Here is a 27,830-nt window from a genome sequence, read left to right on the forward strand (position 1 = left end):
TGTGGTCTCCAGCGAGCAAAACTTGCATCATCTACCAAGGTCTTTTCTGGTGAGTCTCCCGAGTTTGGCCGCCAAGAAACACCTCCTTCGTCCAGGGGTGAAGACCTGAGGCTTAAGGGTTCTGCTTCACCTGCTGTCTTGGCCCCAGCAGCCACTTCCCTCCTGGCTTGTGGTGGCTTGACATCCTCACACCTGCAACAATCATCATCATCATCATCACCCCAAGCTTCACCCCCTGCCCAAGTGTTGCCTCTCACCGGCAGTCACTAACAAGGACTGGACCTTACAAAAGAGTCTGTTGGAGAAAATCCTGAGCTGACTTTGCTTTTTAGAGAATGCAAGAGGATTTTCAATATCAGTTTTGATTAAAAATATGCATCTTTAACCCCTTGACTGCAAATTTCCTACCAGAAGACCTCACCAAGCTACAGGAATGGAACAAAAAGTGGCTGCTACAATAATGAAAAAAAATGGCAACAGGAATGGAACAAAAAGCAGCTGCTACAATAATGAAGAAAAATATAAAGTCCTGCACCTTGGGAGGGAATATCCAGCACACCAATACCACATGGGAAACACTCCACTATCCACCACAGAGCCAGAGAAAGACCTGGTAGTACATGTTTTCATGGTACCAATGAAACCAAATACATGCCCATCGCAGCGGACGGGTTAAAGATGCTTTATACCATAAGTTTTCCCAAGGATAATTTCCAAAAAAGCTCAAGGCTTCTCACCTGGACATTGAAGTGTTCCTCGGGATGCTCTCGGGCGACGGTGGCCTGCTGCTGTGCAGCCTTCATGGAGAGACTCATCGTCACTGCTGAGGGCGCTGTCCTGCTGCCCCGCGCTGACCTCTGTGAGTCTGCTCCCAGGCAGGCGGCAACCTTGGAAACATTTATAAAGAATAAGAAGAGGCGACACTGGCCACACTTATAACTACCATGTCTGTTTTGTTTATATTCCCTGCCTGTTCCCTTGTCAGTAATCTGTCAGCTGCAACACTTACCAGCATCTTGGTCCACCTGGGCACTCTGAGCCTGTGTCCGCACCACTGCACAGCCTTCAGACACCAGTACCAGCACAAGATCTTGTGTCAGCCAGTCTTTGGGTGTCTCAGGGAGGCCGCTTGCCTTCAGCCGGGGCACCAGGCCGCCCAGCACTCCCTGGAAGGCTCACGGCCAGCCTGCCGCTCACACAGCCTGAGAGTGAGGAAATAATCAGAATAAAAAAAAAATAACATGGAAACAAATACCTCACATACACAGTTTCTTACTAACTAAGAGTGAATGTTCATATTCTTGTCAAAACATTCAATCATTATACCTTAGGAACACTTTGGGGTTATCCAGATGATGCACAATGATACAACTAAATATTTACTGCAATATCAGAGTGAAACATCAACCAACATGAATCAATTAGGAGGTTATCAACGGAACATGACAATGACTCCATGCGCACCCTCATGGTTGAGGCCGACCGACTCAAACTCCACCTTGGCTGATTTCCCACACATTGACCCAACAAGGCTTGCAGTGGCCGGGCCCAGCGCTGGACGGGCTCTGCAGAAGAAAGTTGAAAAACAGTGTTTGTAGAAAGAAGAAAAAAGATGCTGCAACAACCACAAGAATCACCTCATTGTGTCCATCAGTATACTGGAGACAAGAATGGAAACTAATTCAGTCTTGCTAAATAACTGTTGAGCAAGCCCTTCAGTTCGGCAAAGAATTGTAAAAAGAAAAAATACACTCCCAAACCCCAGTGCTTGGTCTGCTTGAGGATCCTGATCACTGTACTGCTGAACAACAACCAAACATGACTTTTCATTCCTCTCAAACGACAAATTTCACATCAGGGTCACACAGTACTAATACACATCCCATGCAAGAAAATGGCATTACATTACTATGTTTAACCCTTGACTGTGGATTTCCTACCAGAAGACCTCACCAAGCTACAGGAGTGGAACAAAGTGTCTGCTATAATTCAATGAAGAAAAATGTAAAGTCCTGCACCTTGGGAGAGGATATCCAGCACACCAATACCACATGGGAAACACTCCACTATCCACCACAGAGGCAGAGAAAGACCTGGGAGTGTATGTTACCAGGTTACCAGCGAAGGACAAATCCCTGACAATCGCAGCGGACAGGTTAACCATCAACAGTCCACTACAGGATTATGGCCTTTCCTAGGATGCTCTAACTCTCCTGTCCTGTTAGTATACTCCTCCCTGTTCAGGCTAATGCAGGCTAATTCCATTTTTCCGCCTAGTTCTCTGTCTGGCGTTAGTGTGCTCCATCCTGCCCCGGCAAATGTTCTAATTACACCTCCACCTGGTTCTCTGTTTGGTGTTAGTGTGCCCATCCTGCCCAGTAAGGTTATAATTCCCCACCTGGTTCTGTCTGGTGTTAGTCTATCAATCCTGCCCCAAAAATGGTTCTAATTCCACCTCTCCACCTGCTGGTGAAGAGGTGGATTAGATCCTTTGTTGGGGCAGGATGGAACACACTAACACCAGACAGAGAACCAGGTGGAGCGGTGGAATTATAAACTTTGCTGGGGCAGGATGGAACACACTAACACCAGACAGAGAACCAGGTGGAGCGGTGGAATTATAAACTTTGCTGGGGCAGGATGGAGCACACTAACACCTGACAGAGAACCAGGTGGAGCGGTAGAATTAGAACCCTTTGTTGGGGCACGATGGAGCACACTAACACCAGACAGAGAACCAGGTGGAGAGGTAGAGTGCAGGCGAGATTGAGGAGGCGGGGTATAAGGACACCACTGCCTACAGTAACTTTCGGTAATGTACAATCAACTCGAAATAAAATAGATGAATTAGCAGCAAACTGTGAATATATAGGGAACTACCGAGAGAGTAGCTTCATAGCATTAACCGAAACCTGGCTTGAAGACAAGGATGTTGACGAAACAGTAAATATTGATGGTTTCTTGATAGTCAGGGGAGACATGAAGGACGTGGTGAAACAGAAGGGAGGAGGGGCGGCGGTGTACATAAATGAGAGATGGTGTACTCAGGTTAACATAAAGGAACATTTTTGTTGTGACGACCTGGAATATTTAGTAATATCATGTAGACCTTTTTACCTACCACGTGAATTTAATAATGTGACGATTATAATTGTATACATCCCGACTGATGCCACTGAGGCAATAGCGAGTAAGTTATCACTAAATTGTGTTAGAAAATACGAAAATGAAAATCCTGAAGGAATTATGAAAGTGTTGGGGGATTTTAACCACTGTAATTTCCAACCATATGTACCTTTGTATCAGCAAACTGTAACTTGCCCCACTAGAGATAATAATATTTAAGATAAAATGTATTGTAATGTAAGGAACGGTTATCGTTCTTATCAAAAGCCTAAATTAGGTAAATCTGGCCACAATATGGTGTTTTTGGCTCCCACATGTAAGCAAACTCTGAAATGTAAACTGTGCAAGAAAATTAAGGTGCAGGATTGGAATAATGAGCACATGGTGAGTCTTCAAGGCTGTTTTGATTGTACAGACTGGGATGTGTTGTATAGTGAGTCCAACTCTATTAGTGCAAATGTAGATGTTTTAAATTCATATATTGTACAGACTGGGATGTGTTGTATGATGAGTCCAACTCTATTAGTGCAAATATAGATGTTTTAAATTCATATATTGTACAGACTGGGATGTGTTGTATAGTGAGTCCAACTCTATTAGTGCAAATGTAGATGTTTTAAATTCATATATTGTACAGACTGGGATGTGTTGTATGATGAGTCCAACTCTATTAGTGCAAATGTAGATGTTTTAAATTCATATATTGTACAGACTGGGATGTGTTGTATAATAAGTCCAACTCTATTATAATGTAAATGTAGATGTTTTAAATTCATAAATTAACTTTTGTACCAACATGATTGTTCCAACTAAGGAAATTAGCATTTATCCAAATAACAAACCCTGGATAAATTCTGATATCAAAGCGTTATTGATTGAAAAGAAGATAACTTTTATAAATGGTGACTGCATGCAAAGTAAAGTGATACAAAGCCAATTAAATAGGAAAATACTAGATGCTAAACAGTCAAATAAAGTTAAAATTGAAAACTTATTTAAGTCAAATAAGTCAAAAGATGCTTGGACAGGGGTAAACTACTGAGTGGCTCTAAAAAGAAAAGGTCATTAAAAGACCCACCAAACATGTAAATGATTTGAACTCCTTTTATGCAAGGTTTGATGTGCACCATTTTAATACTGAATGTGAAAATATTTTGTCAATGGTTAGGGGCATCAATGTAGAACGAATAATAATAACTCGTGATGATACGATGAACTCCATGAAACGTATACAATGTGGAAAAGCAAGTGGACCCGATAAAATTGGTTCTAAACTACTAAAATCCTGTGCCGAGCAACTTGCTGATCCACTGTGTAAACTTTTCCAAGCTTCACTTGATCAGAGTACAGTACCGGATGTGTGGAAAATGTCAGAGATTATTCCAGTACCCAAAACAACCACCCAAGGGAGTTTAATGATCTTCGACCCGTAGCCTTAACATCAATTATAATGAAATGTTTGGAGCACATTGTGAAGAGGTACATTTGTTCAAGCGTAGATCCCTTGAAAGATATTTTGCAATTTGCTTATTGTCAAGGTATGAGTGTTCAGGATGCTGGGTTAACCTTACTTCACCAAACTTACGAACATTTAGAAATCCGAAATTCACAGGTTAGAATTATATTTATAGATTTTAGCAGCGCTTTCATTACAATTCAGCCACATATTTTACTTAACAAATTACCAGAGATGAATATCAACAGTAATCTAATACTGTGGATCTATAGTTATCTTTTGCAAAGACCTCAATACACCAAATATTTATATATATATATATATATATATATATATATATATATATATATATATATATATATATATATATATATATATATATATATATATATATATATTTTTTTTTTGTCGCGGCCTATTGCGCCGGTAGGCTTCTTCCCGGTGGGGCCTGATGGTCAGCCCAAGGCTTCTTCCCGGTGGGGCCTGATGGTCGGCCCAGCCCGTTCTGGCGCAGGCGAGTGTTGATAGTGGCGCCATCTTGTGTTGGCCCATGCTGCCCCCCGGAACTCATCTTTCAGCCTCTCTTTGGAGAGGTTATCTAGAGCCCAGGTTGATGGGTGGTCTTCAGGCCAGCATGTGGGTAGTCTTAGGCCACTCGGCAGTGACTGAAAAACCTCAACTGTGCGGCACACTAACACCAGACAAGAGAACCAGGTGGAGAGGTGGAATTATAACCTTTGTTGGGGCAGGATGGAGCACACTAACACCAGACAAGAGAACCAGGTGGAGAGGTGGAATTATAACCTTTGTTGGGGCAGGATGAAGCACACTAACACCAGACAAGAGAACCAGGTGGAGAGGTGGAATTATAACCTTTGTTGGGGCAGGATGGAGCACACTAACACCAGACAAGAGAACCAGGTGGAGAGGTGGAATTATAACCTTTGTTGGGGCAGGATGGAGCACACTAACACCAGACAAGAGAACCAGGTGGAGAGGTGGAATTATAACCTTTGCTGGGGCAGGATGGAGCACACTAACACCAGACAAGAGAACCAGGTGGAGAGGTGGAATTATAACCTTTGCTGGGGCAGGATGGAGCACTCTAACACCAGACAAGAGAACCAGGTCGAGAGGTGGAATTATAACCTGTGTGGATGGCCAGGATGGTGTGGTGCCAGGGTGGTGTGGATGACAGGGAAGATAGGGGCAGTAAGGTGTGCATGGGTGTGTGTGGATGGCCATGGGTGGTGTGGTGCCAGGGGTGGTGTGGTGCCAGGGTGTGTGTGGATGGCCATGGGTGGTGTGGTGCCAGGGTGGTGTGGATGACAGGGAAGATAGGGGCAGTAAGGTGTGCATGGGTGTGTGTGGATGGCCATGGGTGGTGTGGTGCCAGGATAGAGTGGATGACAGGGAAGATAGGGGCAGTAAGGTGTGCATGGGTGTGTGTGGATGTGCCAGTGAATGGTAAGGGAAGGAAAGGCAGGAGTGTGCTGGCCACGCACCATGGAGTCCCCAACTAGGCGAGTCTCGAACTCATCCTCCATGGTGTCTGCCAGCACCTGGAACCTATTGAAGGTAGTGGGGGTCAGTAAATCCTTGGTTGCCTGCTTCAGTTTGGCTCCATTCCTTACAGGTTGGAACCCGACATCCTGTGAAGCAGGAAGAGAAGCGTTAAGTGGGGCAGGCTGGAAGTTGTCCTGTGGGGCAGGCTGGGAGTTAGCCTGTGAGGCAGGCTGGGGGTTAGCCTGTGAGGCAGGCTGGGAGTCAACCTGTGAGGCAGCTGGAAGTTGGCCTGTGAGGCAGGCTGGGGGTTAGCCTGTGAGGCAGGCTGGGGGTTGGCCTGTGGGGCAGGCTGGGGGTGAGCCTGTGCGGCAGGCTGGGGGTTAGCCTGTGAGGCAGGCTGGGGGTTAGCCTGTGAGGCAGGCTGGGAGTTAGCCTGTGAGGCAGGCTGGGAGTCAACCTGTGAGGCAGGTAACACGTCCTCCCGTGAAGCAGGAGGGTCGTCTGGAGAGGGCACAGTCTCGGTGGAGGGCCTCTCCACCATCGATGGTGGAGTCACTGCCACATTACTTAAAACAAATTCAGTCACAGCCTTCTGAAGTTGTAATCTTTGAACGCAGAGGCGGCAAGTTCTACTCAGCTGGAAGTACTGAGCTGCAAATCGTCCGGGACAGACGTCACACTTACGGAGGTTCGAAGGCATTGTTAGAAATTTAAGCGAGTTAACAGTTAGGGCAAATATTAAAAGCGCTTTCGAAATAACTTAAAGTGTGACCATAAATTGAATTGGATAAAAATTGTGCATGGAAATTAGATACTGATGTGTTAGATGCCTCCAACACTGGGAGTTCGCTCCCACTGGGTCTTGAAAATGCCTCAAAGACCAATCGCTTGTCCTGAGCCTCAGTCACGAGAGAGACTTTCACAACCCGGCACTTTTCAGCAATTGTCCTTGAAGTTTTGTCCCATAGAATGGGGCCGGTGTAGTCACACAGAGCAGAGCTGGCAAAGAAAGAAAAGGAATCAGCAATTCGTTCTCACTTTCCGAAACGTCTAACCCAACTCTGCGACCCTTTCGAGGCCTGGCCGGTGGCACCTGTCACCAGGTGTTCTCCACCAGCTCTAGAGAGTATCAGACGCCCTTCCTGAGAGACAAAAAGCTGAAATATTCCTTGAGTATAAGAAAACCTCAGAAACTCCACCTAGAAGCCGGGAGGTACAATCTCAAATGACCCACGGAAGACATCTCTTTCAGGAGAAAACAAGAACCAGCTGTTATGCAGAATAGGGATGGGAGTACCGTCGATAGAAGGGAGGGACGGGGAGCTCACACCGACAACTGGTTCCCAGGGAGGCTTTTTAGTGAAGAGGTCGCCACACTCCTCTACACCGCAGGCCTAAATAATTAGGCACGGTCCAGCTGACTAGGACCCTGGAACTCCAGCCATTGTCTCATAAAGAGATCCTCTGCCTGCAATCCAATCCACCACTGCTGCTGCCCAGAGGCTTCACCGTGACACTGGCACGGGAGACAGATCAGGTATTACACCTTGTCCAAGGGTGACCTGAGACTATGCAGGGCAGGGACGTCTAGTTCCTTGAGGTGAAAACACTTCACCCGCATACCCGGACCTTGAGGGACTGACTGACTGGTTCTTGTTGGTATAAGGACAGGGAGATCAGGGATGAGGGAGGGACAAAAGACAGGGGAACTGAATCCCGCAACATCCCTGACCCACACTTACTACACCACCAAAACAACGAGGGGAGTAAAGCCAAACCTTGAGGTATGCCTGGAGCACATTGATGGCCTTGTTAACCTTGGTGTGGAGTGTTTGGTGGGCCAACTCGTGGTAGAGGTGGATGGCCAAGGTGGAAAGGGCCAGCGATCTTGTCCGCCACCACCGTCACACTTTCCACTATTCAGCAGCATGTTGACCAAGTGATCCTGTGAATGCAGGTGAAAAAGGTGAATAGAGTCATGCTGTCCAGCTTTGTAATGCAAGAGTTAGCCTGCATCTTCACTCCCTGGCAGCATGTTGACCAAGTAATTATGAGTGAGGGTGAAAAATAGGAACAGAATCATGCTGTCCAGCTTTGTAACGCAAGAGTTAGCCTGCATCTTCACTCCCTGGCAGCAAGTTGACCAAGTAATCATATGTGAGGATAAAAAGGGGGAGTAGAGTCAAGCTGCCCAACTTTGTAATGCAAGAGTTAGCTGCATCTTCATTCCCTGGCATCACATTGAAGAAGTTATCATGTGAGAGTAGAATCATGCTGTCCACCTTAATAAACACATGTAGGTGCCTCCCTCTGTTTCCTGTGTAGGGGAGGTGCAGGCAATCAGGAGTACACAGCAGGAGGGGCTGCAAACACACACAATGCCTCTGTCCCTCCCCACCATGACATTACAGTAGTTTAAGGGACACACAGAGGAGGCTGAATCAAAACTATACCAGACATTATTATTATTATTATTATTATTATTATTATTATTATTATTATTATTATAGATCAATAAAAGGGGCATCAAGGGGAAGTAAAACTGGTATAGACACAATCAAAGTCCCCATAATGAGCAGACACGAATATGAAAAATAAGAAATAGTTCTCAAAGACACTCAAGTGAAGAGGATAAGAAGAAAGGGACAGAAACAAACACTAACACCTCTACTCTCCTCACCTTCACGTCAGAGCAGTTCATGAGGGTGAGGTCGGGGCTGAGGGCTGCAGCACGGGCAGGGGCGGGGAGAGTGACCACAGCGGCAGCAGGGACCCAGGCAGACCCAAGGCTTCCATCTTAGGTGATTGCTGAGAAGGGGAGGAAGGAAGGTGCTGGAAAGTGTTATGAGGGGGAGTGCTGCCAGCCTCAACAGCACTAAAGGGTGTGGCTGCTGAGAAGGGGAGGAAGGAAGGTGCTGGAAAGTGTTATGAGGGGGAGTGCTGCCAGCCTCAACAGCACTAAAGGGTGTGGCTGCTGAGAAGGGGAGGAAGGAAGGTGCTGGAAAGTGTTATGAGGGGGAGTGCTGCCAGCCTCAACAGCACTAAAGGGTGTGGCTGCTGAGAAGGGAAGGAAGGAAGGTGCAGGGAGGTGTTATGAGGGGGAGTGCTGCCAGCCTCAACAGCACTAAAGGGTGTGGCTGCTGAGAAGGGGAGGAAGGAAGGTGCTGGGAGGTGTTATGAGGGGGAGTGCTGCCAGCCTCAACAGCACTAAAGGGTGTGGCTGCTGAGAAGGGAAGGAAGGAAGGTGCAGGGAGGTGTTATGAGGGGGAGTGCTGCCAGCCTCAACAGCACTAAAGGGTGTGGCTGCTGAGAAGGGAAGGAAGGAAGGTGCTGGGAGGTGTTATGAGGGGGAGTGCTCCCAGCCTCAACAGCACTAAAGGGTGTGGCTGCTGAGAAGGGAAGGAAGGAAGGTGCTGGGAGGTGTTATGAGGGGGAGTGCTGCCAGCCTCAACAGCACTAAAGGGTGTGGCTGCTGAGAAGGGAAGGAAGGAAGGTGCTGGGAGGTGTTATGAGGAGTGCTAACATAAGAAGAACATAAGAACACAGGGCGACATCAAGAGACCGAGAGGACGACACGTGTCAGCTCCAGAATCCCCCCACTACTCACGATGGGTGAGGAGGTGTAGTTTCAGGAGTTACAGGTAGAGGCTTGATCCTCGTCTACCTTCGGTACGGGCGTACGCTCCAGTACCCTGTCACCTTACTGCACCCACACCTCACTGCCACCTGTCATCCTCGTCCATGTAGCTATCCAGTCTACTCTTAAAACAAGCTATCGTCCCTGCACTAACTATGTGATTGCTGAGTCTATTCCATTCCCCCACCACCCTATTACTAAACCAATGCTTGATAATTCATTCATTCATTCATTTAATCGACGCCTGCTCCTAGGAGCTCCCACCAGGGGATGGCCACGGCAGAAGAGCTTCCATCTTCCTCTATCCAGACACTCCCTCCTTGCCTGCTCAAAGTTTCTCAAGGATCTTTCCCCCCTCTCCCTAATGTACTCTTGCACCCTATCCCTCCATTTCACTGGAGGTTGTCCTCAAGCATTCCCTCCTTCTATCTCGCTCACATACACCCTTCTGGTCATCTTACTCTCCTCCATTCACTCCATGTGGCCAAACCACTTTAAAGTCTGTCGCTTCACTCCTTCCACCACTCCACACTTCTTCCCTTCACCCCTGTGACACATTCCAAAATGCTCGTACACACTTTCATTACTCATTCCATCCATTCTACTCACACCACAAGCACTCCTCAAATAACTCATTTCCACTGCCTGCACTCTAGACCTCTGACTTTCATTCCAGGCCCACGTTTCACTTACATATGTGAGGGTTGGTACTATTACTGTATTTCTCAAATCCCTCTATACCTCCATGCTCACACTTCTGCCATTCATGATTCGTCCCAAAGACCCTACCACCCTTCTTCCTTGCAATGCCCTTTCTCTTGTCTCTCCCTCCGTACCACCATGCTTGCACATAACTGATCAAGATACTTAAACTCATTGACCTCCTCCATTTCTTCACCATTCAAAATATTTTGCATTCTTTTTCACATTCAATTCCCACTCTCAGGGCATACAAAATCTACAACCTCACTTCTACTTTGCTCACAAACCATCATTTTACTTTTGTTGACATTTTCAGCTTTTTCCTGTTACAGACACTGTCAAAAACACTGACCAAATTTTGTAGGCCAGTCTCACTTTCTGCAATGAGCATCGTGTCATCAGCAAACAGTACTGAATTCAGTACCCACTTCCCTCCCTCATCGAACAGTCTTACTCCAACTTCTCCAACTTTGCCCTTCATTTCTCTAATGACACCATCCATATAAATATTGAATAACCATGGTGACACCCTTGTCTTAGGCCCACTTTTATCTCAAAATGTTCACTTGTTTCTCCAGTAATTTTGACACATGCAGATGCATCCTCATAGAAAGACTTCATTGCACTAAGCAGTTTTCCTCCCACACCATAAATCTTTAAAACATCCCACAATGCAATCCAATCGACTCTGTCATAAGCTTTTTCCAAATCCATGAAGGCAGCGTATAGTTTCTTTCCTTTTGCTATTATTTTTTCTAGTACCATCCTGAAGGCAAATATCTGATCCACACATCCCCTTCCCTTCCTGAAGCCTCCTTGTTCTTCACTGATTTTCTCTTCTGTAAGTCTTTGCACCCTCTATCTTACGACTTTTCCATATACCTTTCCGGGTATACTCAGGAGACTTATACCTCTATAGCTCCCACATTCCCTCTCCTGCCCTTCCCTTGTAAACTGGGACAATGATGGCTTTCGTCCAGTCTGCTGGCACCCCCCCTCCCATGCTACTTCACATATCTTGACCATCCATTTCACGACTTCATCTCCTCCACACTTCAACATTTCTGCTGTGATTCCATCAATTCCTGCTGCCTTTCCATTTTATAATCTTTTTATTGCCTGATTTACTTGTTCATATGTTATAGTTCTTTCTTTATATACTCCTCCTCTGCCTCTACTCAAAACTGCTGCTGTTACAGCTGCTGGACGTCCATCCTCAAAATTCATTAAGTTTTTGAAATATTCTCCGCATCTCTCTTTCACAGCGTCCCTGTCTTTCAACATCTTTCCATTCTCATCCATAACTTCCTTTATTTTATTGGAGGTGATATTTTCTGCATTTCTTTCGTTTTACTTCTTTCCAATATGATTTCCTGTTCCCTTTATATTTTTCACTTAGTCTTTTTCCAGTCTTCATCAACTCTCTTCTTACTTTCTTTTATTGCTTGTTTTAATTTCATTTTGCATTCTCTATATTTCTTTTTCCTTTCCCTTTTTACTTGTTTAGCCACATTTCTTTCTTGAGTTTTCTTAAAAAGTTCCCTTTTCTCCTTTACTATCCTCCTTATCTCTTTTCTCCACCAGGAATTTCCTTTTCTTTTTCCATCTCTCACCACTTTCATCCCTAACACTTTTTTGTTGTATTTACCGTTATTTCTTAAAATGTTCCAAAACCTTTTTCAATATTTGTATTATCTTTTACACTTTCCCATTTTTCACTTAAGGCCTCTGCCATCTCATGGTTATACTCATCTTTTATTTATTTTTCCTGTAACTTTTCTATCTTCAATATTTCATTTTTTACTTCACCTTTCTTTTCAAACACCCACTTTTCTTTCAGCTTTAACTTTGCCAGCACTGCACGATGGTCAGATCCATTGAACATTCCTCTTACTACCTTTGTGTCACAAATTTATTTTCTAAGCCTTTCATCTACTGCCACATAATCAATCAATCCTTTTTGCTCATTATCTTCTCCCCTCCTCCATGTGTATCGGTGGATATTCTCGTGCTGAAAGAAGGTGTTCGCTAGGAACATTCCCCTCTCAGCACAGACATCCACCAGGCACTCTCCATTATCCCCCATTTTCCCACCACATCCATCACACATTCATCACCCACTTTAGCATTCATATCTCCCATCATAAAAAGTTTCCTTTCTTTCTCAAAACTCTTCAAACATGCATTCACTTCCTCCCAAAAAGCTTCCCTTTCTCTCAGTCTTCTCCTTTCACCCACACAATTCCTGATCCCTTCCAACCATAATCAGTCACACCATTCCACACTCTTTCAGACATCACAATAGCACATCCTTCCTTACTCCTGCCTCCATACTTCTCATCTATCCCCGTCCATACAACCCCCCCAGGCACACCCTCCCACGTACCCTCTCTACCATCACTCACACCAGTTCCTCGAATATGTGTTTCACTCACTCCCAACACATCCACTCTAACATTTAAAAAATTTTCAATCATCACTCTCCTCTTTTCCTCACCACCTAAACCATTCACATTAATAGACACCAGTCTCATACATTCCTTTCTCTTCTGCCGCCCTCTGGCCATCGCTCCTGCCTCTAAAAACTAGATAAAAGTATGCTTGCTAATTTCCCTCCTAAATCTATACTTTTCTAATTTAAATCCATTACTGCGAGTTCTATCCTGCTGGCTAATTCTCAGTAATTTACTTATATCGCCTTTGTTGTAACCCTTGACCCATTTGAATACTTCTATCAGATCTCCCCGCACTCTTCATCTTTCTAGAGAATGTAAGTTTAGATGTTTCAGCCTATCTTGATATGAGAGGTTCCTCAGTCCCTGAATCATCTTGGTCATCCTCCTCTGAACTGATTCTAGCAAGTTGATGTCCATTCTGTAGTGTGGGCACCAAAACTGGACAGCATAATCTAAGTGTGGCCTAACTAACGCTAAATAGAGTCTGAGAATGACCTCTGCACTTTTGTTGGTTACCGTCCTGTTAATAAAACCCAATACCCTGTTAGCCCTATTCCTCGCACTAATACATTGCTTCCTTAGTTTTAGGTCAGAGATCACCAACACTCCCAGATCCCTTTCACACTTAGACCTGCCTATCGCTGTGGAGTCTGAACTATACCCGTGTAATGGGTTTTGTGTTCCTACACTTAGTACGCTACACTTGGTGATATTAAAACTCATCTGCCATTTCTCTGACCAAGCTGACAGTTTGTTAAGGTCCTCCTGCAGTGCTCTAACATCCTCCCTTGTCCTAATAGTGCGACCTATTTTTGTGTCATCTGCAAATTTACCTATGTCACTAGTTATCCCATTGTCTATGTCATTGAAATAGACAATGAATAAAAGCAGGCCTAAAACTGAACCTTGATGAACCCCACTGGTAACATTACCCCATTCGGATTTTTTACCGTTAATGGTGGAAGAGGGAGTGCCAGGATGGGTTTGAGGAAGGGCTAAGGGACATGATTTTAGGATGGGTTCAAGGACAGGGTGCTAGGTGCTAGGATGTGTTGAAGGACAGGATGGTAGGATGTGTTTTAGGATGTGTTGAAGGACAGGGTGCTAGGATGTGTTTTAGGATGTGTTGAAGGACAGGATGGTAGGATGTGTTTTAGGATGGGTTCAAGGACAGGATGGTAGGATGTGTTTTAGGACGTGCTTTAGGATGGGTTCAAGGACAGGGTGCTAGGATGTGTTTTGTTAGGAATTAGGTCAGTTAACCAGGGGATTAGACAAATTAACGATTTCCTTTATGGAACTAGTCTCGGGCCAAGAGTTCAAGCCAACTAAGAGTATCGTCTGAGCTCAAATAAGCCTTGGATGGTACTTACATACTTCGCTCATCGGCTCCCAGACCGAGACAGTATCATCGTATTCACTGCCTGAAGACTAAACACATTTACCATGAAAGGAATAACAATAGTTCAGTGTTTCCTTTCATGAAATAATAAATAATTGCCCTTGCGGCAAGGATAATTCAAAATACCCTTCTGACCTACATGGTTGGCTTTCGGCCCACAACATCACCTGCTCTCAAGCTAACAACACCTCAGCGCTTTCGCCCCATATTAACTCGCGGCAGTGCTGATTTAAACTTAGTCTCGAGGACAACAGTACTCCTCCAGAACTTACTTCAAGAGACCACTTCTTTTGAAACCCTTCGAAAGATAAGTGCCTCCTACAGTGATTACAACTAGGTATTACTATCAGGCCTGTTAGGATTATCGTTGTAACGCTGGGAGGTGCTTGTAGGGGAAAGCCAGGCACCCCTGCTGTATTAGTGGTAAGTGGTTTGTGTGTCTTTTTGTGGAGTTGTCTTGGTGTGGTTCATGTGTCTTGCGAGAAACATAAACGTTGGGTACGGTAAAGTCACTGTATCACAACAGTTTTAGGATGGGTTCAAGGACAGGGTGCTAGGATGTGTTTTAGGATGGGTTCAAGGACAGGGTGCTAGGATGTGTTTTAGGATGGGTTCAAGGACAGGGTGCTAGGATGTGTTTTAGGATGGGTTCAAGGACAGGGTGCTAGGATGTGTTTTAGGATGGGTTCAAGGACAGGGTGCTAGGATGTGTTTTAGGATGGGTTCAAGGACAGGGTGCTAGGATGTGTTTTAGGATGGGTTCAAGGACAGGGTGCTAGGATGTGTTTTAGGATGTGTTCAAGGGCAGAGTGCTAGGATGGGTTTTAGGATGGGTTCAAAGACAGGGTGCTAGGATGATTTTTAGGATTTTTTTTTTTTTTACAGCTAAGGAGACAGTTCAAGGGCACAAAGAAAAAAAAAAAAGCCCTCTACTCACTGCTCCTGAATAGAGGTCAAGGGAGTGTCCAAAAAGAGAGGTCAATTTCAGGAGGAGAGGTGTCCTGATACCCTCCTCTTGAAAGAGTTCAAGTCGTAGGCAGGAGGAAATACAGATGAAGGAAGATTGTTCCAGAGTTTACCAGCGCGAGGGATGAAAGAGTGAAGGAGCTGGTTGATTCTTGCATAAGGGGTTTGGACAGTATAGGGATGAGCATGAGTAGAAAGTCGTGTGGGGCCGCAGGAGGAGGGGAGGCATGCAGTTAGCAAGTTCAGAAGAGCAGTCAGCATGAAAATGTCGATAGAAGATAGAAAGAGAGGCAACATGGCGGCGGAATTTGAGAGGTAGAAGACTATCAGTATGAGGAGGTGAGTTGATGAGATGAAGAGCCTTTGACTCCACTCTGTCAAGAAGACCTGTGTGAGTGGACCCCCCCCACACAAGATGCATACTCCATACGAGGGCGGACCAGGCCCCTGTATATGGACAGCAACTGTGCGGGGAAGAAGAAATGGCGGAGACGGTACAGAACGCCCAGCCTCGAGGAAGCTGAATTAGTAAGAGATGAGATATGAAGTTTCCAGTTGAGATTTTGAGTTAAGGATAGACCAGGGATGTTTAGTGTTGAAGAAGGTGATAGCTGAGTGTTGTCAAAGAATAGGGGATAGTTGTTTGGAAGATTGTGTTGAGTGGAGAAACTGTGTTTTGAGGCGTTGAAGGACACCAGGTTCCTCTTGCCCTAAGCGTTCTGTTGCCTCCAGCCTTGAATCGTTAAGTTCCTGTGGAGTGGGTCTTCTATTAAAAGAAGTTGAGTAATGCAGAGTGGAGTCATCGGCATAAGAATGGATAGGACAGTTCGTTTTGGAAAGGAGATCATCAATGAAGAACGGAAAGAGAGTGGGAGATAGGACAGAGCCCTGCGGGACACCACTGTTAATAGATTTAGGTGCAACCTTATACTGACGGCCTCTTGTGGTGCCAAGAGGTGGACTGACAAACATATCCTCGGGGGCAATAGCACAAAAACCGTGAAATATTTGCCAATACTTTACCATGTCATGTCGTAGCAGCCGACCATGGACAGAGTACAAGTCCAAAGCCTTCAGTCTCTGGGAATAACTTAGATACTGGCGATCAGATAGAAGGTTAGAAGTGGAAAGGTGCTTTTGAATCTTCCGGTTAAGGATTGATTCAAAAGCTTTAGATAGACAAGAAAGTAAAGCTATAGGGCGGTAGTTTGAAGGATTGGAACGGTCACCCTTCTTAGGCACAGGCTGTACAAAGGCATACTTCCAGCAGGAAGGAAAGGTAGATGTTGATAGGCAGAGACGAAAGAGTTTGACCAGGCAGGGTGTCAACACGGAAGCACAGTTTTTAAGGACAATAGGAGGCACTCCATCAGGTCCATAAGCCTTCTGAGAGTTGAGGCCAGAGAGGGCATAGAAAACATCATTTGGAAGAATTTTAATAGCAGGCATAAAGGAGTCAGAGGGGGGATGAGTAGGAGGAATATACCCAGAATCGTCCAAGGTGGAGTTCTTACAGAAAGTTTGAGCGAAGACTTCAGCCTTAGAGACAGATGAGACGGCAGTGCTGCCGTCAGGGTTAAGGAGAGGAGGAAGAGGAAGAAGTGAAACTGGAGGAGATATTTTTGGCTAGATGCCAGAAATCACGGGAAGAATTAGAAGAAGCAAGATGTTGACATTTTCTATTGATAAAAGAAGTTCTGGTAAGTCGGAGAATAGATTTGGCACGATTCTGGGCTGAAATGTAAAGGTCAAAGTTAGCGGGTGTTCGAAGGCTCTGGAACCTTTTGTGAGCTGCCTCTCTATCTTTTATAGCACGAGAACAAGCGTGATTAAACCAAGGCTTTTTAGCGTGAGGAGTAGAGAAAGAACGTGGAATGTATGCCTCCATTCCAGAGACAATCACCTCCATGATGTGCTGGGCACACAGAGGGGTCTCTATCCTGGAAGCAGTAATCATTCCACGGGAAATCGGAAAAGTACATCCTCAGGTCGTCCCACCGAGCTGAAGCAAAATGCCAGAAGCATTGCCTCTTCGGTGGGTCCAGAGGATGTACAGGAGCGATAGGACAGGATACAGAAATAAGGAGGAGGAGCCCAACGGAGAGAACAGTTTGACAGAGTATGCAGAAGGATTAGAGGTAAGGAAGAGGTCTTCTTAGTGTAGAATGTTAGGCCTGTCTCCAAGATGGTCAGGAATACGAGTAGGGTGCTGAACCAACTGCTCTAGGTCATTGAGGAGAGCAAAGTTGTAGGCTTGTTCACCTGGCTGGTCAGTGAAAGAGGATGAAAGCCAAAGCTGGTGGAACATTGAAATCTCCCAAGATGGAGATTTCAGCGAAGGGAGAGTGGGTCAAGATGTGCTCCACTTTTGAGTTCAAATAGTCAAAGAATTTTACATAGTTAGTAGAGTTAGGTGAGAGATAAACAGCACAGATGTATTTAGTAATAGAATGACAATGAAGTCTTAGCCAGATGGTAGAAAATTCTGGAGTGAAGGTCGTGGGCATGAGAGCAAGTGATGTCGTTGCGCACGTTGGCACAACATCCAGCTTTGAATTGAAATTTAGGATAGAGATAGTAGGAGGGAATAGAGTAGAGATAACTGTCAGTAGCCTCAGAAACCTGTGTTTCGGTGAGGAAGAGAAGGTGAGGTTTAAAGGAGGAGAAATGGTGTTCCAAAGAATGAAAATTAGAACGAAGACTGCGAATGTTGCAGAAATTGATAAGGAGGAGGTTTTTAGGAGTTATCAGGACGCCTCTCAAGTTGGCAGCCAGAAGGGGAGTCCTCCCTGGGGGAATTTATGGTATCCCCCCCCCAGGCGGGGACTCCCGAGGCTCTGTAATTTTTCGCCATTTTAAATTTTGAATTTTGGGAAAGGTGTGTGTGTTGTGTGAATGTTGTGTGGTGTAAAAAGAGAGAGGAACTGTCTTTAGAGAGCATGCTGAACTGCTCTCTGGTGTTGATGAGACAAAAGGGAAAGGATGGGTTCAAGGACAGGGTGCTAGGATGTGTTTTAGGATGGGTTGAAGGACAGGGTGCTAGGATGTGTTTTAGGATGGGTTCAAGGACAGGGTGCTAGGATGTGTTTTAGGATGGGTTCAAGGACAGGGTGCTAGGATGTGTTTTAGGATGGGTTCAAGGACAGGGTGCTAGGATGTGTTTTAGGATGGGTTCAAGGACAGGGTGCTAGGATGTGTTTTAGGATGGGTTCAAGGACAGGGTGCTAGGATGTGTTTTAGGATGGGATGAAGGACAGGATGGTAGGTAGGATGTCTCTTTGGGCAATCCTGCATCAGCTGACAACTTCCCACCTCAGTAAATTCAGGTTATAAAATTAAGATTCTTCAGAGCAATGGAATTTGTACTGACAGACTGTTACTGAATCACTACCAGCACTCTGGCACTTGTTACTTTTATGAATTTCCTGCATTTCAGAATTTGGACAACTATATTTCAGCTTACAAAATCCCCGTTAGCAAAATAAATTTTACTGGGATTTTTCAGACCAATTCAGACTCCTGGACTTCCACGACACCAACAGCAACACTCAGGCACTCACATCCCTTACAAATCCCTGCACATCAGAATCCGGACGCCTAGATTTCAGTGTAATTTCCTCCTTAGTAAACTGAGGTAAACGTAGTGATTTCTAAGACCAATTCAGACTAACCGACTTCACTATCTGGGAGGCAACACTCAGCACTAACATCCAGGCCGGAGCGCTTGGTGAAGCCCCTCCTGACGAGTCGCCGTTCACCGACGCGCTCCAGCGGCAGACTGCTGAGGCCGAGGGCGTACACATGGCGGGCCAACACACAGGTCAGAGTGTGGAGGGTTTCTGCAGGGAGGATAAAAGTGGCAGTTATGTTGGGCTGTTGGAGAGCTGCATCTTCACCAGCTACCTTCCTCTAACACTTCTGAGCTTTTATTTAATTCTTTATCATCAATGAACTCATCCCCTGAGCCTAGAGAGAGGCATGAAAACAGCCTTCATTAAAAGCAGGCCAGCAATGCTGCATATCTAAATGATTCTTTACCTATCCAAGGGCAGACAAAGTACATCAATCAGTGACATAACAAAAGCACTGCATAAGGAGGAGTAGGAGCACTTTCTCCAGCACCCTCAGCCTGTTATCTCTTTGGCAGGAAGAGAGGCAACGTGAGGCCTGGCTCCTTACCGCCCACTCCTTGATAAGCTCATCCCTGTGGGTGAGGGAGGGCAGGGTGGTCCCAGAGCTCACCAGATATGCACACGTTAAGGTTGGCCTTAATCCACGGCACGCGGAGGGTCTGAAAGGTGCGCGCCACAGACTTACACATCATGCTGGACTTTTCATGTGAGGAGTTCTAGATCAGATAATCGTTTTAGGCTTGGTTACACATGATGTCGGACTTTCAACATGAGAAATTCAACCTAAGATAATCCTAGTGACTGGCAGAGCAAAAAATGTATATTGGTTACACACACACACACACACACACACACACACACACACACACACACACAAGTTAAGCAGTGACATCAGTAATAATCACCATCATTAGAGTACTCCAGTTCCCTTGGAGAGGATAGAGTTAAACCACAAACACTTGCAGCACATTCTGAGGGTGGCAAGACACTGTGAGGAATATTACCAACAGTCATGTAACACAAAGGGGGCAGCTATGTCTTTGGCCAGTCCATAATTATACTTGTCACAAACACTTGCAGTATATTCTGAGGGTGGCAAGACACTGTAAGGAATATTACCAACAGTCATGTAACACAAAGGGGGCAACTATGTCTTTGGCCAAGCCATAATTATACTTGTCACAAACACTTGCAGTATATTCTGAGGGTGGCAAAACAGTGACGGCCTGCCTGCATGCTTGCTGACAGCTAGTCACCACTGCTAACAAGGAGCATGTTTAAGGTGCGTCTCTTCACTCACCCGCTGACTGCACCCCATACGGTCAACTTGGGTAAGCCTCCATGTAGCTGCCCTTCCCATTCTAAGAGTTACATGAGTCGTGAGTTATGTGAGCGTCCCCGTGGCCATACAATACTTATGGTTGTGACTTTACTATATATATTCTCCATTTTTTGTATTCTATTATTTTCTATCAATATTAACCGGGCAAATAAGTTTACTCTCATTATTTAATGGTCTTCTATTTTTTTTTTTTTTACAGCACAGAGAGCAACTCAAGGGCAACAAAAAGATGTAAAAAAAAAAAAAAAAATAACTGTTCCGCTCATACAGCAATAAGTCTAGAGTGGCCAATAGAGAGGTCAATTTCGGGTGGAGAAGTGTCTTGATACTCTCTTCTTGAAAGAAGTCAAGTCATAGGCAGGAGGAAATACAGACGAAGGAAGGCTGTTCCAGAGTTTACCAGTGAAGGGGATGAAAGAATGGAGATACTGGTTAACTCTTGCATAAAGGGTTTGGACAGTATAGGGACGAGCTTGAGTAGAAAGTCGTGCAGCGTGGCTGTGGAGGGGGAGGCATGCAGTTAGCAAGTTTCGAAGAGCAGTCAGCATGAAAATTTCGATAGAAGATAGAAAGAGTTGAAACATGGCGGCGGAATTTAAGAGGTAAAAGACTATCAACAAGAGGAGGAGAGCTGATGAGACGTAGAGCCTTAGCCTCCACTCTGTCCAGAAGAGCTGTGTGAGTGGAGCCCCCCCACACGTGAGATGCATACTCCATACGAGGGCGGACAAGACTCTTATATATGGAAAGCATCTGTGCGGGGAAGAAGAACTGGCGGAGACTGTACAGAACGCCCAACCTTGAGGAAGCTGATTTAGTGAGAGAGATGTGAAGTTTCGAGTTGAGATTTTTAGTTAAGGATAGACCGAGGATATTTAGTGTTGAAGAAGGTGACAGCTGAGTGTTATTGATGAATATGGGAGAGGTGTTTGGAAGATTGTGTCGAGTTGATAGGCGGAGAAATTGAGTTTTTGAGGCATTGAAGGACACAAGGTTCCTTTTATCCCAATCAGAAATGATAGCAAGGTCTGAGGTTAAGCGTTCTGCAGCCTCCAGCCTGGAGTCATGTAATTCCTGTTGAGAGGGTCTTCTGTTGAAAGAAGTTGAATAATGCAGAGTTGAGCCATCAGCGTATGAGTGGACAGGACAGTTTGTTATGGAAAGATCATTGATGAATAACAGGAACAGAGTGGGTGATAGGACAGAGCCCTGTGGAACACCACTGTTGATAGTTCTAGTAAGTAATGGCACCAGTCCTCTCTGCCAAGGATTAATTCTAGTTTTCCTGAAGGAGTCTCATTATGACACCCACCTCATGGCTGCCAGTTCTGTTCCACTCATCCATCATGCACTGGTAGTGAGGGCCGGCCACTGCAGGCACTCAAACATAATGAATGACCTTGATCAAGCCTATCGTTATGCTGTCCAGCTTTCTAATGCAGTGGGGTGTTGGGGGGTAGAGGAGAAGGAGTAGCTAGAATAATTTTCCAGGGTTGGTTATTTTTTTTTAAATCAAAGAAATCAAAAATCATTGATTTTTTTTTTTAATTTTCAGATTTTTTTTTTATTATTATTATTTTTTTTATAAATATATATCCTGCTGAGTGATTTGAAAGTCTCCATAGGTTACTTTAAGTTTAAGTTTAGGGCCTGTAAGTCTGAGCACAGTCAAGGATCCAGATACATACTTGTTCAATACTTGTTTGTAGTTGGTACAGGAGCAGGTTTAGGACAGATAGAGTTGCCTGAAGTTGTCATTTTCATGACAGAATATTATATTATTACCACAGAGAAGAATATCTACTTCTGTTACTGTTTGGTTGCTAACCTTGGTTATTATTATGATACATTGCCTGCCAAGTTAGTAAAGACTAAAGGAGGAGGATTTTGGGGGGAGCATCAATGTGTCAAAAACTGGTCCTGTCATTTCATCAAATCAGCAAAAAACTAAATCCATCAAATTTTCCAATGTTTCCATTTTGTCAAAAACAGCTTTTTACCCTTATCCCATCAGTGTAGCAACAAGTTCATATCATTTCAATGCATCAAAAATGAGAAGGCATCAATATATCAATAAATCCAGATGTTATCAAAGCATCAAATTGTTAAAAGTCATCAGAGCATAAAAAAAATCAAAGTTATCAAAGCATCAAAAGTCTAGTCCATGATGACACTGTGGGTATTACGACTTTCACAATGGTACACCATCACAACTACCTGACAATGGTACACCATCACAACTACCTGACAATGGTACACCATCACAACTACCTGACAATGGTACACCATCACAACTACCTGACAATGGTACACCATCACAACTACCTGACAATGGTACACCATCACAACTACCTGACAATGGTACACCATCACAACTACCTGACAATGGTACACCATCACAACTACCTGACAATGGTACACCATCACAACTACCATTAATGCAAATGTTTCTACATCAACGAGTAAAGTGGTGTGACACAGTATGATCGAGACTAACTTGGGAACCAAATTCTCGAACTAACAAGTGATACTCTGTTCGGGGTCACGAGGCAATATCAATGAAAGCCTCAGTCATACCCTTGACAGATCAGAACGGGTCTGTACCTTGTAGCACCAGGAGCACTTCAGCCTGAGGAATTAACAGAAATGTAAAGTGCCATCTATCAATAAGATGCCGGCCAACTACTCCATTATCCGGGGTAAGATCCACCATGGAAATGGACAGTATATTCATATGCAGTTTATCTCAGCTGTGGGCCACACGATGGACAGGCACCTTTAGTTTCTAGAGGCGGCCCACACTCGAGACAGATACGATTCAGATGATGCTGATGAAGCTGCTGTTGACTAAGAAAATCAACCTTCTCAGCAACAGAATCATTGTCCCTGCGCTGTGTGTCTGGCACCCCTAGAGAGAACGATCTGCTTCAGGCCTTGCAATAATGCACAGGTCTGTGTAGGCTGCAACAGCGTCACAGAAACCATGAGGTATCCATGTCCTATCTGCAGGGGCCAGGTGCAGGAGTGATTAGAAATATTCACTCAGCAAGATATGAAATACTGCTGCTTCATTTCTAGTTTTGAACGCTGCTGATTAATTGCAACCCCCAGTCTTCAGAGGGAAGAATGATACTTTCAATTTTATGGTTCTTAGGTTATTTATTGTAAAAAAAAAAGTCACTTGAAATAAAGACTGATATTGATATGTATCTTGTGTTCTTATTGTGCTGCCTCGCGCTTCATCTGCTGGACCTGAACATAATGTGTCTTGATGGGTTGGTAAGATCTGAAGATGTTTTTGATATTTTGGAAATATATGAAGTTTTGGATGCGTTGATTTGATTTTATCCATTTTTGATGCTTTGAAGCCATCTAGTGTTTTTGATGATTTGATAACATCCAGGCAGTTTAAGCTTTTTTATAACTTGATAAGATACAGCTTTTTGGATGCTCTGAAAAGATAGTCTTTTTGGCGTTTTGATAGGCCTGACACCCTTGGAATAGTTTTGATGCTTAGAAGGCGCCCGATTTTTACCAAGTAAAAAACATATGGCAAGTTGGCAACATTAGAGCAAGAGGATATAACAATGTAGGATTATTTATTTATTTATTTTTTTTTTTGGGGGGTATATACCTCGAAGAGAATAAATGAATCAATGCACATGAATCGGTTGTTTTACTTTACCATCTTTGGAGCACATCATTTAACTTATGGAAGACTTTTAGTAAAAAAAAAAATTATGATTTTTCAGTAAAAAAAATCAATGATTTAATCATTTGATTAAATCAATTTGATTTAATCATTGCCAACTCTGTAATTTTCCACTATATTTTTATACTTTTTTATCATGGTAAAAATGCATTTAAATATGCCTTTTGTCCTTGTTAAGCTTGGTGCTGGCTGACTGATTGATAATGGAGAGTAGTAAAACAGGAGGAGGAGGAGGAGGAATACATAGGAAGAACAGACACTAGAAGACCTATCAGTCTGTGGCGAGGGTGTCAGTTTACTACCGCTACTACTAGTAATCTACGTGTGGCAGAACAGGACAGAAAAGATGAAGGCTCCTTCCCACCCACCTCTCCCTCCGGCAACGTGCAGGAAATAGTTAGAAGAGAACACCATGTACCTTTAAGGAAGAAAGGGACATGGAAATTTTACAGTAAAGAGAGAAATAAGAGGAAATTACTACCCTTAACTTACACTACTGGTAACCTAAGCTGTGGGGGAAAATGACTTCATTACATAAGAACATAAGAACATAGAAACACAGGCAGACTTGAAGAGGCCAAGTGGCCTACACAGGACAGCCCCAGAATCCCCCCTAATACTCACGATGGGTGAGGTGGAGGCTTGATCCTCGTTTTACCGGCGGTACTAGGCACGCACCAGTAACCTGTCACCTTACTGCACCCACACCTCACTCCATCTGTCATGCGGACATTAACTGTTACTTTACTCTTTTGTTAACTTACGCTACTTGCAATCTAGGTTGTGGGAGAGAATAATATGGATTTAGGTTGAGGTCTTGCTGCAATCTGTCTGAAAACATGCGAAGAAGGGTCAGTATAATCTTATATCCCTGAAGTACTTATCCAATGAAGACTTGAAGCTATTGATACTCTGTGCGCTAACTACTGACGGTGGGAGTCTATTCCAGTGATCGACGACTCTATTATTGAAAAAACTTTTGCGCACCAATGTGTTACATCAGTTTCCCTTCAACTTCATACCGTTGCTGCGTGTTATTGTGTTGGTGTCTCTCTGAAATAGACTATCTAAAGGAGGAGGAGGAGAAAGGGGAATAAAAAAGCATTGGTGTGTTCCTATATCCTAACAAATGCTGGCAGCAGGGTGGGTGAACATAAATTACTGGAGTCTGAGGCAGAGTTGCATTGCCAGGTGACATGAAGGCAAGGGTGGGTGAGGCATGGGGGCACGTTACTGCACTCACCATCCAAGGACTGCAGGCTGGAGGGCATACTTGGCACATCCTTGTAGTGGGGCAGCAGGAGGAACCAGTGGGAGGTGTAGGGGTGGAGGCCGACCACCTGGCAGGACATCTTGGCAGGGCTCAGCGTGTGGCCTATGAACCTTGAGTTGGAGCAGCGTTGGAACACTCTCCTCATCGTCCTCTGTCCCTGTGGTGGTGCTGGCCTGGCTCTTCCTCTGGGCTGAGTCTCTGAAATGGGAAAGCAGCATTCATCAAGGCATTACTATAGGAGACAATGCACGTACAGAGGGAAGAGTGCAGTCGCTACAAGCTTCTTTCAACAGCAAGGAGGCAGCTTAATGGACAAAAATCACATTAGCAGCGACAAAAAAGCCTGCTGGACGCTGCTCTCACCAAGGAAAAGAGAATGAGCACACACCAATGTTTCAGGGCCAACATTTAGGACAGAATGGTTTTGAAGGACTGGCTCGCACTACAAACACCCTCCCCCTCTTCCTCTTCCTACATCTCTTTCTCTTCCTATCCCCTGCTCCTCCTTCTCTTCCTGCCCCCTCCTACTTCTTCTCCTTCTCTTTCTCTCTATCTCCTCCTCCAACTCCGGACCTAATATATATGCAATGATGAGGAAGAATAGGAGGAAGAGAAGGGATAGGAAGAAAAGAGGAGGAGGGAAAGGAAGAGAAAGAGGAGGGAAAGGAAAAGGAGAAGGGAGACAGGAAGAGAAAGAGAGAGAGAGAGGAGGAGGAGGAAAGGAATAGTGAATGCATCAACACAAAAGCCTGCTGGACGCTGCTCTGACAACGGTAAGAAGAATGAGAGGCTGGAAGATAGGCTGGCTGTTAATTTCCTCGTTTTTCAATATTTTCCAGAGGTTTATCATCTATTTTTGTTTTTTACAGTTGAGCACAGTTGTTCATGGGCCAAATATTTGTATACATTTTTATTCTTCATTGTTCATTTCAGCTAAATCATTCGTATTCATAATCTACACAGATGGATTGCAATGTGTGTGTGTGTGTGTGTGTGTGTGTGTGTGTGTGTGTGTGGGAGGATACCCAGAGACACACAGTGGCGGTCCCTTGCAGACTCCTAATGTTCTTATGACTAGAAGTATTTACAGGGACAGAAGGAATTTACTTCAGGGCACACAGGGACAGGATGAGAACACACAATGATATACAAGGACAAGGAAAATGGACATATGCACAAAAATAGGATACGTTTAAAAACATGTCCCTTACTTGGTTGGCGGTCATGCACGCCCACAGCCCTTAGTGCATGGCGGGCGGTGACGTGCAGGCTGTAGGCGTGGTCCACCTGGCGGCTCCCTCCTCCACGCCGCTCGATGAGTTGCTGCCACCACCCACGGCTGCTCCCTCGCCAGACGGTAAATGTCATCGCCAACTGCAGACGTAATTTCATGCAGTATATACGTACATAAATTCTTGGGCTATATTATGTCATATGTTATATAAAGATTTCATGAGATATAATGTCATGTATTATTTGAACATTTAAACTTAAAAGCCTGCAAGATGTCAGTCAGTCTACACATCAGCAAATATTGTGGCCCAGTTGTGGCGTGGGTTGTGAGAGGAACACCAAGTAATTGACCACAACTTTGCAGAGGTTTGAATGTACTATTTATAGTAAACATATAGTGGTAAAACAAATGGTTTAGTTTAGTTTGATTTCCAAGAGCTGAAGCAAAAGTGTTACAAGCCAACTTGAGCTCCCTTCCTCCTCCTTTTCCTTCTTATTACAGTTATTATTATGAGAGACAAATCAGGCAGAAAGGGAGGAAGGCTGACACTGTGAGCTTCCACCCAGCAGCCCACACACCGCAGACCACAAGAAGGAAAGCTAAAGCAATGAGAAAACTAGAAACAAGCTGAGATACTGTAGAAGATCATACAAGTGGAGGGACAGAGAGACAAGGCAACAGATATCCCAAAATACACCTCTCCTCCTCCTCCCCCTTACATTCCTCCTGGCCTGGCACCGCCGCCTCCCCCGCTGTGCTGCCTGCCACCCGAGGTTCTCCTTGGCCCAGAATGACGGGCGTGGGCATGGCCGTGATGGGGCAGCTGATTTGATGCAATGCAGGGCCGCACGCCGCCCTCGGCCCTCGGCTACTCTGTGGAGAGGCCTGTGTTAGCATCCCTAGCATTGCTGTGATGCGTTACAGTTGGAAACTCTTCTGCCGTGGCTGTCCACTGGTGGCAGATCCTAGGAGCAGGCGTCTATGAAATGATGATGATGTTCCAGCACAATGATCCTCACCAATCTGGCTTTTGTCTGAAGTCTTGTTCCTTTATTTGAGACCTATCAAGCAGACAGTACAAGTGAATGTTACAATTTTTGATGGGAAAGACAAGTGGAGTAACCCAGGCAATGTTTTAGTCTCATTATTTGTGGTATATATTTATGATCTTACTGAATATAGTGCAGTTTTGACTGGACAGATGTTATGAGTGGTGCAGCCAGGGTAATGTTCTAGAGGCAGTATTACTTATGGTATATATATATATATATATATATATATATATATATATATATATATATATATCTATATATATATATATATATATATATATATAGATATATATATATATATATATATATATATATATATATATATATATTAATG

At 44.5% G+C, this 27,830-nt stretch overlaps 1 protein-coding gene and 1 long non-coding RNA gene across 3 annotated transcripts; one reads left to right on the plus strand and one right to left on the minus strand.

Annotated features, from left to right (window-relative positions):
* Positions 1-7,333: 7,333 nt before the first annotated feature.
* LOC126988937 (uncharacterized) lies at positions 7,334-27,294 on the minus strand. Its single transcript, XM_050847363.1, has 6 exons — positions 27,164-27,294; positions 26,422-26,584; positions 25,181-25,408; positions 18,960-19,090; positions 8,769-8,896; positions 7,334-8,033 (listed from the first exon to the last, which is right to left on the minus strand). The coding sequence occupies exons 2-5, from the start codon at positions 26,576-26,578 to the stop codon at positions 8,786-8,788; spliced, it is 627 nt and encodes a 208-aa protein (XP_050703320.1). The 5' UTR covers positions 26,579-26,584; positions 27,164-27,294; the 3' UTR covers positions 7,334-8,033; positions 8,769-8,785.
* Positions 8,904-9,599, plus strand: LOC126988939 (uncharacterized). 2 transcript variants are annotated; one of them, XR_007742678.1, is made up of 3 exons: positions 8,904-9,166; positions 9,250-9,332; positions 9,499-9,599. It is a non-coding gene; the product is annotated as an uncharacterized LOC126988939 (long non-coding RNA). The 2 variants fall into 2 exon arrangements; XR_007742677.1 differs by having other exon boundaries at positions 8,904-9,093; positions 9,177-9,332.
* Positions 27,295-27,830: the final 536 nt, after the last annotated feature.

The sequence above is a fragment of the Eriocheir sinensis genome, unplaced genomic scaffold (assembly GCF_024679095.1).
Source record: "Eriocheir sinensis breed Jianghai 21 unplaced genomic scaffold, ASM2467909v1 Scaffold1012, whole genome shotgun sequence".
Taxonomy (NCBI): domain Eukaryota; kingdom Metazoa; phylum Arthropoda; class Malacostraca; order Decapoda; family Varunidae; genus Eriocheir; species Eriocheir sinensis.